Source organism: Gigantopelta aegis, chromosome 15 (assembly GCF_016097555.1).
Source record: "Gigantopelta aegis isolate Gae_Host chromosome 15, Gae_host_genome, whole genome shotgun sequence".
In the NCBI taxonomy this organism is placed as follows: Eukaryota; Metazoa; Mollusca; class Gastropoda; order Neomphalida; family Peltospiridae; genus Gigantopelta; species Gigantopelta aegis.
Window position 1 is genome coordinate 8,389,077 of NC_054713.1, and position 19,086 is coordinate 8,408,162.

Here is a 19,086-nt window from a genome sequence, read left to right on the forward strand (position 1 = left end):
ATGCTCACATATAACTATAATATAGCACCTTTAAGTGGTTGCAAGATTGTGTAAATTTCTAATATTCACTAAATATCATAATTAATAATTCATGCTGCAATTCAAAATACTCAGTTAACCTGTAGTTTTAAATTAAAAGTTTGTTTAATGGTAAATGAAATTGACACGTTGATCTAAATTTGTTATAGTCTGTTCCAATAAAGTTGTTTACTAACATTTTTTTTTTAATTTCCAGAGTAAACACCACCTTGTACATCAATGAGAGCCTAAACAAGTATATGCTAAGGTAGGGTATCATTAAAACGATATTTACTTGTCAGTTTAATATGAAAATAATTGAGGAAAATCATTTTTATTCTATTTCCGACACTACTTTAGTTGCTTACATCTCTTCCATTGAAAACAACATTAATTCAAACTTGTTAAAGCTTCACGAAAGGTCCACAAAATGGCTTGTATATTTCAATTCAGATAAAACTAGCGTTGTACGTTTTACAAAAGCAAAAATAAAGTCAAAACCTAACATTGTATTTAGTACCAAAACAAAAAACACGGCAGCAACTCGTAAGCATTTAGGTTTAACTTTTTCAGCAAATACCAAGTAGACAATACATATTGATCATATTTGTAAATCGGCTTCGGTAATGATTTCTGTACATAGGAAATTGAAATATTTACTAAATCGACCAACATTACTGAAAAAATATAGAGAGGATAATAAACGAGTTACCAGTTATCAAATGTATGTCCCGAGTGAAATAATTTTCAGTTGTCATGAGGGACATAAATTTGATAACTGGTACCGAGTTTGTTATTCTATTTATTACCTCAGCTATTTTTGTCTCTAAAAGCCTTTATTTTCGACGCACATGCACGAAAGCTAACCTGTATAAAAACGAGTAAACCACGTTATGCAGTGTTCTGAGAATTACTATAACTTTGTAATTTAATCACGTTCATAATTTTAATTTTTTTTACAAGTGTACAAAGAGTACACTTTTGACCACCCCCTCCCCTAAAAGTGTAGATCCCCAAATGAAAAATGCTGATGTGGCGAAGTAATCCAGGTCCATATTCCCCAAAACAAGGCCAGGGCACTAGCTAGGAGTTTCCATGGATTGTACCTAGAGCACACAATGGTTGTAACAATAAAGATAAATTTCAAATAAAAAATTGTTTATATTGTTCTTTCACTGTTCACAGTACAAAACAGGTCTGGATATACAGATGACACAAAAGAGAATCACTTTTTATTATTTTCAAAAAGGAGCCAAGGAGATTACTTTCATACACAGTATTTCAGGATGTGAATAATGTCCCGGTCCACAAGAAAGACCCACAATATACAAATACAGGGTGGCCCAAAGAGGAATGAATGAATGAATGTTTAACGACACCCCAGCACGAAAAATGCATCGGCTATTGGGTGTCAAACTATGGTAATGCAAACAAATAAGGTGATGATCAACATCAATATAAAAATTCAAGATTTAAATGAAAACAGTGTAAAGAACTGCAAAAATACAAATATCACAAATAGATTCCGACTTTTACTCAAAATCTCAGTTGTATCTTGAAGAAAACAAGGGGATTTGTGCTGTATTGGCCATTCTCAAAGATAATGTTACATCCCTGCACCACGGTGAGGTAACAGCACGCGCAGGGGCCCAAAAAAGGTGTCCCTGTCCAAAGTTTCAAATAAGTGGGGATAATTCAAAAGTAGTATTTGTGTTTCTACTATTGTTGGTGGAGAAACACCACAAATTGCTCCAGAAACATGATTAAAACATGATAAAATCACAAGCACTGTCCATATCCAGGTGACCCAGTATTAAAAAATGTCAGTGCATTACAAAAATTGACAACTGTTAGCCGGAAGTGTACACTGGGCCGCTTGTGCGAAATACAAATCAGACTATATAAAGTCGAAACTTTAAGAAGTTTTATAACCAGGGGTAGAGGCTCAAACTTTATAACCCCTGCGTGTACTGTAACCTCACCGTGGTGCAGGGGTGAAACATTCTCCTTGAGAATGGCTAATACAGTACAACTCCCCTTTTGGGGCGCCTTGTTTGCCGTGAGGTGCGACCCGTGAAAATGGATGATGGGATCCTGGTGATTGAGTTGGGGCATACCTGCGGGTATGACTTCTGGCAATACATCACTTTGGCCCGGAGTTCAAATAGACGGGCGGTCAGGTAGGCCCGACCTGATCAATCGGCTGGTCACGCCAAGCTCGAGAGCACACAATCTTTGTTTTGTTTACATTTAGTCAAGAGCAAACATTGTTTTATATACCATATGTATTTGTTACTCTTGGGGCGGTGGCTAGGGTCAATTGGGTGATTTTGTTTTCTTAATGCCCAAGTATATCAATCATGTATCCCTGGCATGGCTGTCTGCTGGTTATCCGCAGCACCATGTTCCCTTGTTGGACTCGGTGGTGGGTGGGGGGCATGGTTGATGAACCTTTTATTCATTAAATATGGATTTAACCAAAAAATTAATTACAAATTCTGATGGGACCCTGAAAAGGGTCCACACCGAAGTTTCGGACTTCTTGTCTTCGGACGAGGAGTCCATGAAATCAAAGAAAAGTGTGAAGAAATCCAAAGTGATTTCTTCACAAAATTGGCCAAGGTTTCTTGTCATCAGTTCTACTGATGATGGGGCCTTGAACAAATTATCCCCGTTTGCCATTCAAAAGGCAATTGTTGGCTTGGCTGGTGAGCCAAAATCAGTTAAAAAAATTAAAAATGGGCTGTTGGTTGAATGTTCAACCGACAAGCATTCAACTTGCCTCCTCAAGTCGACAGTTTTTTGTAACGTGCCGATTAAGGTAACTCCGCATACCTCCCTCAACTCGTCAAAGGGAGTGATCAGATGCAGAGATTTGGAAGGTGTTACTGAAGAAGAAATCTGCGAAAATTTAAGTTCTCAGGGTGTTACTGCGGTGAGGAGGATAAAGGTTCGTCGAAACAATGACTTGTTACCGACGAATACTTGTATCCTCACCTTTAACGTCCCTACCCTTCCTCAATCTGTCAAAGCCGGTTACCTTAATATTCCTGTTGAACCCTTTGTTCCAAACCCCTTGCGTTGCTTCAAATGCCAGCGGTTTGGCCATGGTCAGAACACATGTCGTGGAAAACTTACATGCGCTCGTTGTGGTCTATTTGACCATGACAGCAAGACATGTAAGAACGATACACTTTGTATCAACTGCAAGGGAAACCACTGTGCATACTCGCGAGAGTGTCCGCGGTGGAAGTTGGAGAAAAGAGTTCAACAGGTGAAGGTACAAAATAAACTGTCCTTCACTGATGCCAGGAGGTTGGTGGAGACAGCAACACCTACAGTCGGTGACAAGTCATATGCAGCTGCAGCTGCTGCCAAAGTCGCCACTAAAAGTGTTGCGGTCAACACAGACCTCACTTGGCATTGTGATGAAGCCAAGTACAAGAAACTGTCTGATATTGAGAAGACGCAAAAACAGGTGCAAAAAGCAGCACAAAAACAAAAAATCACACCCCAGAAAAAGGAAATTGAAACTCGTGTCATTGGATTTTAAAAATCCACCAAATAGGTCGAGCACTAGTCTCCCTAAGACAGGCAATGACACAAAGAAATCTCCAAAGAAAGCTACAGAAGTACTCTCTGGTAGGCTGAAAAAGATCGAATTACGTTCGGTCCCGATCAGCAATATGTATGATACTTTGGCTGATATCGGTGATGATGATATGGAGATTTCATCTCCAGATCATTGCCGATCACAAAGACCACCAGCAAAGCCAAAGATAAAACCCATACTTCCTCCCGATGGAAAATAAAGTTATCCAGTGGAACTGTCGTGGGCTTAGGCCCAATTTTGATGAATTAAGTCTTCTAATTCAAAAGTATAATCCTCTTGCAGTGTGTCTTCAGGAAACTTTCCTGAAGGATACTGACAGTATTAACATCAGAGGATTTAATCTCTACCATAAATGTCAACAGAGTGAAAACAGAGCGTCTGGGGGCGTTTCCATTATTGTAAATGAAAACATTCCCCAGAGTGAAGTCATATTAAAGTCGACTTTACAAGCTGTGGCCGTAAAGGTCACGGCTCATAAAACTATTACTCTCTGTTCAGTTTATTTACCCCCTCGAAACAATTACAATTTTAGCACTAGGGACTTTCAAGGTCTTCTTGATCAACTCCCTACTCCCTTTATTATCATGGGAGATTTTAATGCACACCACACTTTGTGGGGATGCGATGACATAAACACTAGAGGTAAACAATTAGAAGACTTAATTCTCAAAAATGACTTAATATTACTTAATGATAAAAGTCATACATACTTTCATCCTGCAAGTGGTTCTTTCACATCCATTGATTTAACCCTTTGTAGTCCATCACTTTGTCTTGATTTCTCATGGAAAGTTTGTCCAGACCCTTGTGGTAGTGACCACTTTCCAGTTATTTTGGAGAATGATGGACCTCCATCACTTGAAAGAGTTCAGAGATGGAGGTTGACGGGGGCAAACTGGGATCAATTTCGGCATCTGTGCAGCACTCGACTGCAACAAACTGCCATGACTGGTGCCGATGATCCCATGTCTTTGTTCACCTCCATCTTGAAAGATATTGCAGAGGAAACTATTCCTAAGACTTCGGCAGTACCGAAGCGTTTCAATAAACCATGGTTCAATGAGACATGCAAAGATGCAATCAAAGAGCGAAACAGGACCCTCGAGAGGTTCAAACGCGAACCTACCGGGGATAACCTGAATAGTTATCGCATTGCTCGGGCAAAGGCTCGTAAAACTATCAGACAGAGTAAGAAATCATCTTGGAGAAATTATGTCTCCAAGTTGACTTCTCAAACATCTGTGAAATCTGTCTGGAATAGGATACGTAAAATCAAGGGAAAAGAATCCAATAATACAGTTCGCCATTTGTCTGTCAATGACACGGATGTTACGTCTCATCGTGACATTGCCAATGCATTGGCAGACAGTTTCTCCCATAACTCCTCTTCTTCTTTCAGTACAGATGCTTTTACGTCTGTCAGAAATAGAGCTGAAAAGCAACCTATTAACTTTTCATCTGAAAATGTTGAAGTATACAACAGGCACTTCTCTTTGGAGGAGTTACAGGATGCTCTACGTAGAGCCCATGATACTTCGGTAGGACCAGATGAAATACATTATCAACTCTTAAAACACTTACCTGAATCATCCTTAATGGTTCTATTAAATATCTTTAACAAAATCTGGACTTCGGGTGACTTTCCTTCTGATTGGAGAAAAGCCATTGTCATTCCTATTCCTAAGCCTGGTAAGGATCCAACAAATCCTACCAGTTATCGGCCTATTGCTTTGACAAGTTGCATTTGTAAAACCATGGAAAGAATGATCAACCGTAGACTTGTCTGGTATCTTGAGTCCCACAAATTGCTTACTAACGTGCAATGTGGGTTCAGGCCTAGACGTAGCACGGTCGATCATCTTGTTAGATTTGAAACGTTCTGTAGGGATGCTTTTATCCATAACCAGCATTTGGTATCGGTCTTTTTTGACCTCGAGAAAGCTTATGATACCACGTGGAAGTATGGGATTTTGAAAGACCTCCATGGCATGGGCCTAAGAGGCATACGGCCTGGCTTTATCTCAAATTTCTTACAGAATAGGTCTTTCAAGGTACGAGTGGGATCTACGTTATCCGATTCTCGCTCCCAAGAGATGGGTGTGCCTCAAGGTAGCATCCTGTCAGTAACTTTATTTTCCGTGAAAATTAACAGCATCATCCAGTGTTTAAAACCTGGCATTGATAGCTCGTTATATGTCGACGATTTTCAGATTTGCTACAGGTCGTCCAGTATGAGTATCATTGAACGTCAGTTGCAGCTTTGTTTGAATAAACTTCAACAATGGGCAACTGACAATGGATTTCGATTCTCAAAGTCAAAAACAGTCTGTATGCATATCTGCCAGAAAAGAGGTCACCATTTAGATCCACAGCTGTTTCTGGACAAAACTCCGGTTCCAGTTGTGGAGGAGACCAAATTTCTGGGGGTTATTTTTGACAGGAGGCTATCTTTTGTTCCTCATTTACAGTATGTAAAAAAGAAGGGCTTAAAGGCCCTCAATATCTTAAAGGTTATTGGTAAGACTGAATGGGGAGCAGACCGAAAGGTTATGCTCCGACTTTATAGATCTTTAGTTCGGTCTAAACTTGATTATGGGTGCATTGTGTATGGGTCAGCACGTAAGTCTTACTTGCAAATGCTAGATCCTATACACAACCAGGGACTTAGGCTTTGTCTTGGTGCTTTCAAAACATCTCCTGTGGAGAGCTTGTACGTCGATGCACACGAACCTAGTTTGGGTGCTAGACGTGCAAAGCTTTCTCTGCAGTATGCTACAAAGATTAAATCAATGCCACAACATCCTGCACACAATGCGGTGTTTGATAATAAATATATGAAATTATTTGATGCGAAACCGAATGCGATTCGAACATTTGGTCTTCGCATTAAGCAGTTTTTATCAGTTTCCAACATTGATTTAACAGACATTTTGGAAACGCCTTCATATTTTATTTTGCCACCTTGGTGTATCAAACCACCAAAAATTGTATTCGATCTTGTGCATCTAAAAAAAGATCGCACAGATGCAGTTATTTATAAACAACATTTCATGGAAATCCAAGAGCGGTACTGTGATTACATTCCTGTTTACACAGACGGATCACGGGATGGGAATTCGGTGGCTTGTGCTACAGTGTTTCCATCAGACACAATAATTTCCATGAGATTGCCCGATTCAGCATCAATCTTTACTGCTGAAATATGGGCAATCATTAAAGCCCTGGAACAGATTAAGGATTCATATGCATCCAAGTATATTATTTTTACAGACTCACTTTCGTGTCTTCAAGCTCTACAGTACATGAAATTGGAGCACCCCTTAGTTGGGATGGTGATACGAAAGTGTGTCTTTTTATCAATTGCCAATAAAGATGTTATACTGTGTTGGGTACCCAGCCATGTTGGCATTAGGGGTAACGAAAAGGCAGATGTTGCTGCCAAGTCTGCTTTGAACTTGCCCCGTGTCCATGTTGGTGTCCCCTACAGTGATTTTAAATTTCATATTAACCAATATATCTTTTCGACTTGGCAGGATGATTGGGACGGTGCGGTTGCGAATAAGCTTCATTCTGTCAAGGCGGTCCTGGGAGAGTGGCAGTCATCCTACAGGCGATGCAGGAAGGATGAGGTGGTCTTATGCCGTGCCCGCATCGGCCATACATATTTGACGCATTCATTTATTTTAAAGAAGGACCCTCCTCCTCAGTGTGAACACTGTCAGTGTACACTGACTGTGCGGCACATTTTGGTGGAGTGTGATCATCTCAAGCCGACAAGAAATGATATATTTGGCAACAGAAATGTTTTGGAATCATTTAAATTCCATCCAATGTTAATTGTAAAGTTTTTAAAACACTTTGACTTCTATACAAAATTTTAAGATATACTTAACTTGATTTTATATATTGTATTATACTTCCCCCCCCCCACAGCTCCTTACACTGTGGTTTTACATGAGTGTATATAAATATGTTCATATACTTACCATTTGTGACACCCAATAGCCGATATGTATTTTTGTGCTGGGGTGTCGTTAAACAAACATTCAATCAATCAATCAATCAAACTTTATAAAGTCTACACGTTAAGTTTGGACTTTAAAAGTTTTATAAGCACGGGGCCTGATCCTAGTAACCCTGGCCACTATATGACTGACCAACGGACTTGAAAAAGGGAACTGCACAAAATACAGGTATGTTCAACATACCAGGTGGCAGGACTGACAATTAGATGATGACTTCGTAGTCATCTAATTGGCTAGTTCTGCCCTAGTGTATGTAATCATACAAACAGCTTCGGGGCTGAGTGCAAAAATAGTCTACATGTACTCAGCCGAAATGCTCACATTATACTGAGTTTTTCATAAGTGTCAAATTCTTCTTCCTCTATCCACAGGTACGTCTACACATCAAAGGCTGATGAAAATCGTCATATTATTAAAGTCCATGGCGTACACTTCCGGCTAACAGTCGTCTGCTATATTGAAATTTATTGTAAATTTTTGGAGAATTTTTGTAATGTCGAACGACGGTTCACCATTCAAAAAATTAAGAAAGGGGAGGTGGGATGAGCGCGAAGAGGTACCACTGTTGAGGCTTGTGCATGCAAATCATAAAGTATTGTTCGGTATGTTTAAAGGGCCATAAAAGGGGCGAGAGCAGCGGGAGGCGAGATGGACCTCAATTGGTAAGTCGGCGCGGATCCAGGATTTTGTAATAGAGTGTGCACAAAACCCCTTAAAGGTTTTTGACCGGTCGATGGGATAAGTTAGCATTTTATGTATTTTATTTTGTGTATTCTGTAATATATGTTGTTTGACCAAAACTAGCTTTGGGAGGGGGGAGGCTGTAAGTGGTGTGTACAACGTTAAAAGCTATTTCGTTCCTCTGTTGTTAATTTATAATTCCATGTAAATTTTAAAACAAAAATTAAAGTCCTGTTTTCAACTGCACAAGGGAGATTGCCATTAAAGGGGTGTAACGTAATTTAGTCTATTACAGCTGTGCCAAAGATAATAATGAACATATAATCGATGTCCCAAACTGCGTTCACCAAGGAACAAAAACATGAACACGACTTTTACGGAAATACTATTCCACATTTTTAAGCTATGGTAACGTTAAAAATCGACAATGTGGACGTAAAATAAATTAATTCTAGTAAACCAAAGTGAAGCACCCTCCAACAAACAGGAACGAGTGCAACGTTTCTAAGTATCGTACAGTGCATGTGCAAATTCAATTTGTCAAGTATTCTGGTCCGGTCCGCATTTTACCAACTTTCATCGCTAACACTTGATATCAATACTGATTGACATTACATTCATACCAGTGAATAGTTTGTAAAATATGTTTCTTTTTTTAATGAATTGATTCTTAATTAACACAATTTATGCACTTAAAATTATTTACCATTGTTACGAATGGATTATGAATACTATTCACTACAGTAGAGGCACAAACATGTAGCATACCTTTTGCAGTTGTCTGAAATTTATTGTTAATGAAAATATTCTAAAACTGTGAAGAAAATATTGTTAATGAAAATATTCTAAAACTGTGAAGAAAAAACTCACAAATGAAAGACAAGCAAATCGGATGTTGATTGCGCAAACCGTGCACGAGAAAACCCCAGAATGAAGCATAACGCAGTTAGGGACGTTGACGATACTTCATAATTCGTCACCTTATTATGAAAAGGTCGTAACTGACCACATTGCCAAAATAAATTGTTTTGTTTCATATGAATTGTCACGGGGATTCTATAATACCCGTAACTGAATAAAACACGATTGTCCAAATATCTCTCCTAACTGTATATCTATTAGATCTCTCTGTAACGGGCGGTTATACCCTAATGTGGCTCGTCTAGGTATGATCAGAGATACGATCTTATATAATTATATATTATTATAGCACGTTTAGTTCACTAGAAAACTCAACAAAATCACAATACACTTTGGAATCTGTATTAACCTACGCTGACAAATATACTGCCGCAGTAGTTAATTAACAACAACAAAAATAACAACCCAGAACTGATCACTTAATTAGTTAATCTCTAGGTGTCTAGTTACACAATATGCTAATCACTTCACCGTGACACAACACCCACACGTGTGATAATTGAGAAACGCTAACACACACACGTGCGATAATGGAGAAACTCTTCCAGGGGAACTTAATTAATAAAGGAATTACAACACTATTCCTAACTGGTTAATTTTTAATTAACCCTAACTACTCATTCAATAACCTTGTAATACAGAATTAATACTGGTACCTATCACAATAAAGACAATAACCTACAGTTTACATAGGTCCTCTAGGATGACTGGCTAAGCTTTATATATATATATATATATATCGGAAAGGTGAGCCTACAGAATACTGCGTCAGATGACCGGCAGCACCGTCTAAATAATATTGGTATAATGCAGTATTAAAATATTTAATCACATCAAGGTTATACACAGAGCAGAAAATATATATTTACCAAAGTCCCGTCTGAACTAATATAGATCGTTCAGTGGACGGACAGCGATCCCCTGGAGCCTTCCAATATGTTTCTCCTCGATATATCTAAAATCCTAGCTATTTATTCAAAACTCTCAGAGACAGCGAATATCGCCTGGGGGTACAAGGCGGTACCTCACCTATCATCCGATATTTCCACCTCTCCCAGAGTCGGTATATTTTTCTCTGATCGTCAGACTGGCTGTCGCCATTCGCCAAATCACGGTTGTAAAAACCGCACTCGCAGAGGTATTACGTAACTACTGGCCACATGGCCTCCACAGCTGCGCTGGGTGTGTATTAGACGACCGTCGCGCAAAGGTATCACGTAACAAGTTGCCCACCTGGGCTAAGTGCATTTGGAACTGCACACCGCCTTCTAAAACAATTAATATCGCCACAGGCGAAAAGAAATTAAGAGCATGTACCGTCACATGAATCTTCAGTGGTGCCACCTATTGTTGGCATACAATGGTCATAATTGAGGCATTTGTTATTAACATATGGGTCAAAGTATTGGGTAGTAACTGATGATGTACTAGGTTTGTTCAGTAACACAAGGTTGTTAGTAAACTTAATTTAGTAAGAGAAGGTCGTAAGTGACTACTGAGCATGTTTAGTACCAGTTTCCTGTTTCAGAAAGCATGGCTTCAAGAAGAAAACAGTTGTTTACTGTCAGCCAAGTTCTCGAATCATTAACTGATTCAGATGATTCAAATCCTGTTTATTCATCTTCAGATGAATATAAACCTACAAAGTCTAATCTAGAGTCAGAACTGAGTAGCGATAATGGTAAGTACAGTAAACAAAATGCTAACGAAAACTAATTTTAAAAATGTACTTGGTGTAACTTTCATTGTTTTGGGGCCTGTATTAGGTTAGTGAAAATATTAATAATATTCTGTTTTCTTTAGACAGGGAGCGGGACGTAGTCCAGTGGTGAAGTGCTCGCTCGATGCGCGGTCGGTTTGGGATCGATCCCCGTCGGTGGGCCCATTGGGCTATTTCTCGTTCCAGCCAATGCACCACAACTGGTATATCAAAGGCCGTGGTATGTACTACCCTGTCTGGGATGGTGCATATAAAAGATCCCTTGCTGCTAATCCAAAAGAGTAGCCCATGAAGTGGCGACAGCGGGTTTCCTCTCTCAATATCTGTGTGGTCCTTAACCATATGTCTGAAAAGAAAATGTGCTGAGTGCGTCGTTAAATAAAGCATTTCTTTCTTTCTTTAGACAGGTGATTATTTTAAAACGTAGTGAGAGTCCATTTAGTCGAACAATCAATCATTCATTTGGACAGTTATTCCCCGAGTCAATCTGTGAGTGAGTGAGTGAGTGAGTGAGTGAGTGAGTGAGTTGATCGTTCATAGTCAGCCAGTCAGTCGGAGTCGGAGAGAGAGAGAGAGAGAGAGAGAGAGAGAGAGAGAGAGAGAGAGAGAGAGAGAGAGAGAGAGAGAGAGAGAGAGATCCAAGCATGTTACAAGAAACCCCATTTATTTATTTACAATGCCTTGTCTAAAATATTGAAAATGTTCCAACTTTGCAGAGTCCGACATTTGCATGCCCCACAGGTCAACGCCAAGGAAGACCAAAATAAAATTCCAAGCACGATCTCGTCAGAAAAAAAGCACAATACCGATAACAAATGAATGAATGAATGAATGTTTAACGACACCCCCGCACGAAAAATACATCGGCTATTGGGTGTCAAACTATGGTAATGCAAATAAATAAAGTGAACAAAAACAGTGTAAAGAACTGTGCAAAAACACAAATATCACAGAATTTTACGGATACTGAATTTTACTCAAAACTTCAATTTTGTGCTGTATTGGCCATTCTCAAAGAGAATGTTACACCCCTGCACCACGGTGAGGTTACAGCACACGCAGGGGAATACCGATAACAAGTAGTAGCAAAAGAGCTGGAGGCGTGACTGATGAAGACCAGCAGGTTGATCGTGATGTAGTAGAGCCGAATAACGGGGATGATGGAGAAAAGGGTGTTGGTGGCGAAGCTTAGCCAGATGTTGGGGATGATGGAGAATCGGGTGTTGGTGGCGAAGCAGAGCCGAATGTTGGGGATGATGGAGAGCCGACTGTTGGGGATGATGGAGAATCGGGTGTTGGTAGCGAATGAATGAATGAATGAATGAATGAATGTTTAACGACACCCCAGCACGAAAAATACATCGGCTATTGGGTGTCAAACTATGGTAATGCAAATAAATAAAGTGATGATCAACATCAATATAAAATTTCAAGACTTAAACAAAAACAGTGTAAAGAACTGTGCAAAAACACAAATATCACAGAATTTTACGGATACTGAATTTTACTCAAAACTTCAGTTTTGTGCTGTATTGGCCATTCTCAAAGAGAATGTTACAGCCCTGCACCACGGTGAGGTTACAGCACAAGCAGGGGTTGTTGTTAGATGAGATAAATGGATCTTGCTATTGTGAAATAAGTTAAAAAGTTGTTATGTAAGTATATTTTAGGATCAACTGAAGTATTGTGAAATTATACCACTGTTGTTTGTTGAGCCTGCTGGTGTTGTGTGTGTGTGTGTGTGTGCGTGCGTGTTCTAAGACAAAATATTGTAAATCCAATAAAATGTTATGTAAAACATTTTTGTATTGCAATGGGATAAAAGTAATAAAATGTTTGAAAATTGAAGTAAAAAAAAAATCCCATTTGGTATAGTTCATCTGAACATTTAGGGCATGATACCCCTTTCTGTTCATGAAGTCTTCCTAATTTTTTCTTAGGGCCTCTATTCTAATTTGTGTACCATCTATACAGCCAACCACATTGGGAAATCCTGTCCAAAACACAAGCCACAATTGTTTGAGAGAAAGCGAGAGAGAGAGCGAGATGAGCGGATTCAAGAGGGGGATCCCGGTAATTTGGACATCCATAAAATTTTATAGGTGCCCTTTTAACATTTTTCTTTGTTTTCATTGAATAATAACCTTATTAAAAATAGAAGAACATGTTAAAATAAGCTGTCATTTTCATTGAATAATAACCTTATTAAAAATAGAAGACATGTTAAAATAAACTGTCCCTATGTTATATATATCTATAGGTTTACTGTACTGTACAGGACTATTTTAATGGTGCCATTTTAAAATGTTAATGTGCCCTTACCAATCCCCTAAAAATAAATGGTGGATCCGCCCTAGGAGAGTGACAAGGAGGAAGGGATTAACATAAATAATGTTATATTTTACATAAAGTATTAAATTATATATATTTTAACATTTAATTAATAAAATGCTATCAATATGCTTGTGGGGTTCTTTTTATGGTAACATGGAAAACATTATGGCAATGGACTGTCTCTGTCGCGTGTGTGACCGGCCTCGGTGGCGTCGTGGCAGGCCATCGGTCTACAGGCTGGTAGGTACTGGGTTCAGATCCCAGTCGAGGCATGGGATTTTTAATCGAGATACCGACTCCAAACCCTGAGTGAGTGCTCCACAAGGCTCAATGGGTAGGTGTAAACCACTTGCACCGACCAGTGATCCATAACTGGTTCAACAAAGGCCATGGTTTGTGCTATCCTGCCTGTGGGAAGCGCAAATAAAAGATCCCTTGCTGCCTGTCGTAAAAAGAGTAGCCTATGTGGCGACAGCGGGTTTCCTCTAAAACAGTGTCAGAATGACCATATGTTTGACGTCCAATAGACGATGATAAGATAAAAAATCAATGTGCTCTAGCGGCGTCATAAAACAAACTTTACTGTCGCGTGAATGAAATTGTTTCCCTTGATAACACTCTCGTAAACAGAGCGATCAACGTATGTGTCATTTCCTTTCAAGAGATTGTAGCAAATAAGTTTCAAAGAATAATTATTACCAGTGATATCACGGAAAGCTTGTTTGACTTGGCGAATGTGCTCATGATTTGGCCAGGAAATTAACTGTGCGGAAATGGCTGTAATTGCACAACACAACGTCGATAACAATACCATAGACTGTCGCCCGAGACACATTCATGCATAGTTCACCAAGGTAAACATCTACGGTCCTTATTTTAACATTTTGACATTTATTGGACCTGCGATATTTACAACTTCTATGGCCGACACAAGCGTGCACTTTCCGCCCAGATTTCAGGCAAAATCGATAAAATCATGGAATTAATTATTTCGTGGCGAAATATGAGATGTAATAACAAATATAAACACTACTGTATAAAGAAAACCTCCCGAGTTACGTTTTACGTATAAATAGACATTTTGTCCAAAGAAAAAGAAAGAAATGTTTTATTTAACGACGCACTCAACACATTTTATTTACGGTTATATGGCGTCAGACATATGGTTAAGGACCACACAGATTTGGAGAGGAAACCCGCTGTCGCCACTACATGGGCTACTCTTCCGATTAGCAGCAAGGGATCTTTTATTTGCGCTTCCCACAGGCAGGATAGCACAAACTGTTAAAATGACATTGGACAAAGTCATTCGTGACCATGCTCTACTGATATTTATTTCCTCTTTTATTTAAGAGTTAGTACAGAGGGGAGATAACCAATGCGTATACCAAAGAGTCACATCAGACTGAGTCACTGTTTAAATTGTAACACTTGCATGTATGTTTAAATACATAACATCTCCTCCCTGCTTAAATGCGAAGATGGACAACAGCTTGCACACAGCTGCTTAGTATTTGCTTTTGATAGAAGAACAGAAAATAACAAGACAATAAAAAACTAACTTAAGAGTTCTCATGGAATCGAGTTATAACACAATGTTCAGTATATTCACTTCACTTGGAATATATGTTCAGAAACTGCTTTTACTTAATGCAAAATAATTGTTAATATTAAAGTAATTAAGCATTTACTTAGTGTCAAATAAATGTTATAGTAAGTAATTAAGCATTTACTTAATGCTAAATAAAGGTTTTAACAAAGTAATTAAGACACTGGGTTTTTTTTCAAACAAAACTTCACAAGTCAAGACGAGTCGAAGGTTTCCGATCACTGCTCACAGGATAACGACACTGCACATCACTAGTGTCATCTTTTGATTCACTGATAACACTATGATGATCATCAGAACACAGTACTACACCCCTAGTATGCACAACATCATCAACTGAATCTGATGGAGACCTCGTCACTAACTGATCAACATGACGTTTCCATATCATGTTAGGTGAAATTGCAACTTGATATGACACAGGGCCGGTTTTAGCTACTACCGATCCTGCTACCCACTTAGAACCTTCCCTGTAGTTTCGAACATAAACAGGTTGATTTACACTGAAACTTCGTTGTTTTCTTCTTCCCTCACGAGCACTGATTTGACCATGTTGTCGCTTTTGCACTGTTACTGCCAATTTGGGCTTCAGCAAATCCAAACGTGAACGTAGTCGTCTTCCCAACAACAGCATAGCAGGCGATTGTGATGTAGTCGAATGCGGTGTGTTTCGATATGTGAGCAAAAATGCAGACAGTTTTTGTTGTAGATTATCCGCTGACTTGAGTTTACGCAAGGCATGTTTAAAAGTTTGAACAAACCGTTCTGCTAAACCATTTGTGGCTGGGTGATAAGGAGCACTAAGAATATGCTGTACTCCGTTCATCTCTAGAAAGTACTTGAACTCGCTGAAACAAACTGTGGTCCATTATCGCTGACAATTTGCAAGGACAAACCATAACGACAAAACAATCCTCTCAAAATTTCAATAGTCTTCTCTGCAGTTGTGGTTTTCATGATAAACACTTCCGGCCATTTAGAATGAGAGTCAACCACAACTAAATACATGTGGCCATGAAAAGGTCCGGCAAAATCAATATGCAACCTTTTCCATGGAGCATCAGGAAAAGACCATGGATGCAATGGGGCTGGTCCCGGCATTTTCTGAATCTGCTGACACTCTTCACATGACTCAACCAAATCCTCTATGTGAGAATCAAGTTTAGGCCACCAAAAGTAACTTCTTGCAAGTTCCTTCATTTTCACAATTCCACTGTGAGCACTATGAAGTTCTTCCAAAACTTGTAATTGAAGTTTGGGTGGTACAATCACACGCATGCCCCACATCAAGCAACCTTGATGAATTGTAAGTTCATCTTTACGAATGAAGTCTGGCTGTAATGCTGGATCTTGTGTCTTGTACCAACCAGTCTGGATCAAGTCCAACACTTTGGATAATGTTGGATCCTTTCGGGTATATTTCCGAATGTCATCTGCTTTGATTGGCAAGCGTTCAATTTGTGAAATATTGAATATATCTACGGTGTGACATTTTTCATTTGGTGCAAACTTCAGTGGTAGTTGCGAAAGTCCATACGCATTTGCATTACTTTCAGAGTTTTTATACACGATTTCATAATCATGAGCGGCTAAGAAAATAGTCCACCGTTGCAAACGAGCTGCTGCCAATGTTGGAATTCCCGTTTTTGAACCAAATATTTTCGTGAGTGGACGATGATCAGTAACGAGAGTGAATTTCCGACTGTACAGATACTGATGGAACTTTTTCACACCAAACACTAACGCAAGAGCCTCTTTGTCAATTTGAGCATATTTCTGTTAAGTTTTTGTTAATGTCCTGGAAACAAATGCAATGGGCTTTTCGATGCTGTCACACATGTGTGATAACACTGCCCCAATTCCATATGGCGAAGCATCACAAGCCAAGGTAATTGGTAAGGTTGGGTTGTAATGAACAAGAACATTCGACGATGCTAACATTGTTTTAGCTTTCTCAAATGCTGAGTTCACTTCTGTTGACCAATTCCACTTTTGATCTTTAACCAACAGTCGATTTAATGGCTTTATGACTGATGCCAAATTTGGTAGAAATCTGTGATAGTAGTTTAACATTCCCAGGAATGATCTTAACTGCGTCACATTTTCAGGAACCGGTGCATTTGTAACTGCCTCAACTTTTTCTTTGGTGGTATGCAACCCTTCAGAATCAATGAGGTGTCCAAGGTATTCTAATGAATCCTTGAAAAAGAAACAACTGTTTTTCTTTGCTCTCATGCCACAATCTTCCAGTCGTTGCAATACACGCTCAAGATTTTCTAAATGTTCTGTGTTTGATTTTCCTGTAATCAGTATGTCATCAATGTAACATCTGTTCCATTGTCCTTTGGAAGATAGCCGGTGCGGAGGTAATTCCAAAAGGTAGACCTGTATAACGAAAGAAACCTTTCTGTGTACTTATGACCAAGTACTTTTGTGCTTCTTTGTCAAATTTCAGTTGTTGATATGCATTAGCCAAGTCAATTTTAATGAACTGTTTTCCACCTGATAGTGTAGCAAACAAATCTTCAATCCGTGGCAATGGATACTGGACTGAATTTAAGACAGGTTTAATGGTAACCTTGAAATCACAACATAGCCTGACACTACCGTTTTTCTTTACGACTGGGACAACCGGTGTTGCCCAGTCACTGAAATCAACTGATTCAAGAATGCCTTCTTTGACTAGACGATCAATTTCATCATCAACTGGTTTACGTAAGGAGTATGGTACAGGACGAGCTTTTATGAATTTTGGCGATGCATCATCATTTATACTGAATTTCACTTCCATACCTTTCACTGTGCCAAGTGCATCTTTAAACACATCACTGTGTCGATCCAAAGTATCTTTGAGTTCATTTCTAATTTCCACGTCAACTGATGACAGATTCTTGATTTCCATCCAATCTAGTTTAATTTTCTCCAACCAGGAACGTCCAAATAGCGGAGGTCCTCCGTTCTCAATAACGTACAACTCCAGTTGTTCTTTCTGACTATTCTGCTCCACTTCAACTGTTATCAAACCTTTAGGCTTAATTTTCTCGCCTGTGTAGGTTTTCATTACTACTTTTGTTGATTGTAATGGTAAATGTTTGAAATGTTTATTATAAAATTCTGTGGATATTATGGATAGTGCAGAACCTGTGTCCAGCTCCATAGGAAAATCAATACCCTCAACTTTGGGATGAACCCATATAACATCACTTTTTCTTTTTTGTGTTGTATAAAACAATGCTGTTTCATCACTCTCAGATTCAGAATCAGATTTCGATTCATCAACTTGATGCACTTTTTTAGACTTCTGTAGACTCATCTTAAATTTTTCTGACTTCGTCTTTTTACTTCGACAAATAGTAGAAATATGTCCTTTCTTTCCACACGAATTGCAGTTGCTGTTCTGGAACCAGCAATCTTTACAGGCATGGTTAGTTTTGCCACAGTGACGACACTTTTGCGCGATTTTGCGGTCTTGAATAATTTTGTACTTTGTACACAGGTGTTTCTGATGAATGATTCACGTTTAACTTTAGTTCATCAATATCTTTTACTGCGGTTTCCATAGAATGTGCAATCTTTAGTGCTTTATTGAAGGAAAGTTCTTCCTCAGTTATTAAACGTTTCTGTGCAGCTTCACTTGTTAACCCACAAACAAACTGGTCACGCAAATTGTCATCTAACACTGCATTGAATTCGCAATATCGCGACATCTGCCGTAAAACAGCTGCGTAATCGGTGACAGTTTCTTTATGTTCTTGGTTTCGTTTCCGAAATCTAAATCGTTCGGCAATAACGAGCGGTTTTGGTGAGAAATGTGTTGCCAAAACATCAATTAACTGTTTATATGTTTTGTCAGTTGGCTTCTCCGGAGCCAAGAGATTGCGCAAAATTGTGTATGTGTTGCCCCCAATAAGACACAGTAGGGTCGACACCTTTTTGTTATTGTCAATACTGTTCGCGTTAAAGTAGTGGCCTAAACGTTCAGCGTACGTACCCCAGTCTTGAGTTTTGGGATTAAACTCTTCTATGTGTCCAATACTATTGGCCATTGCACTTACTTAGGAGTTTTATCCTCGTCGCCAGTTGTTAAATATTAAAATGACATTGGACAAAGTCATTCGTGACCATGCTCTACTGATATTTATTTCCTCTTTTATTTAAGAGTTAG

The 19,086-nt window shown here is 39.0% G+C and overlaps 1 protein-coding gene across 1 annotated transcript; it reads right to left on the reverse strand.

Moving 5' to 3' along the window:
- Window positions 1–15,749: 15,749 nt before the first annotated feature.
- LOC121390319 (uncharacterized protein K02A2.6-like) lies at window positions 15,750–18,234 on the reverse strand. Its single transcript, XM_041522104.1, has 2 exons — window positions 17,337–18,234; window positions 15,750–16,675 (listed from the first exon to the last, which is right to left on the reverse strand). Exons 1-2 carry the CDS (start codon window positions 18,232–18,234, stop codon window positions 15,750–15,752), a joined length of 1,824 nt encoding a protein of 607 aa, XP_041378038.1.
- Between the last annotated feature and the right edge of the window lie 852 nt (window positions 18,235–19,086).

Bases quoted from the DNA above. Each gene is read 5' to 3' on its own strand.
- LOC121390319 (XM_041522104.1), bottom strand. From the start codon at position 18,234: ATGAGTCTACAGAAGTCTAAAAAAGTGCATCAAGTTGATGAATCGAAA. The intron at 16,676-17,336 runs GTACACAGAAAG...AAATTGACAAAG, and splicing joins ACAAAAGTACTTGGTCATAA to AGGCTCTTGCGTTAGTGTTT.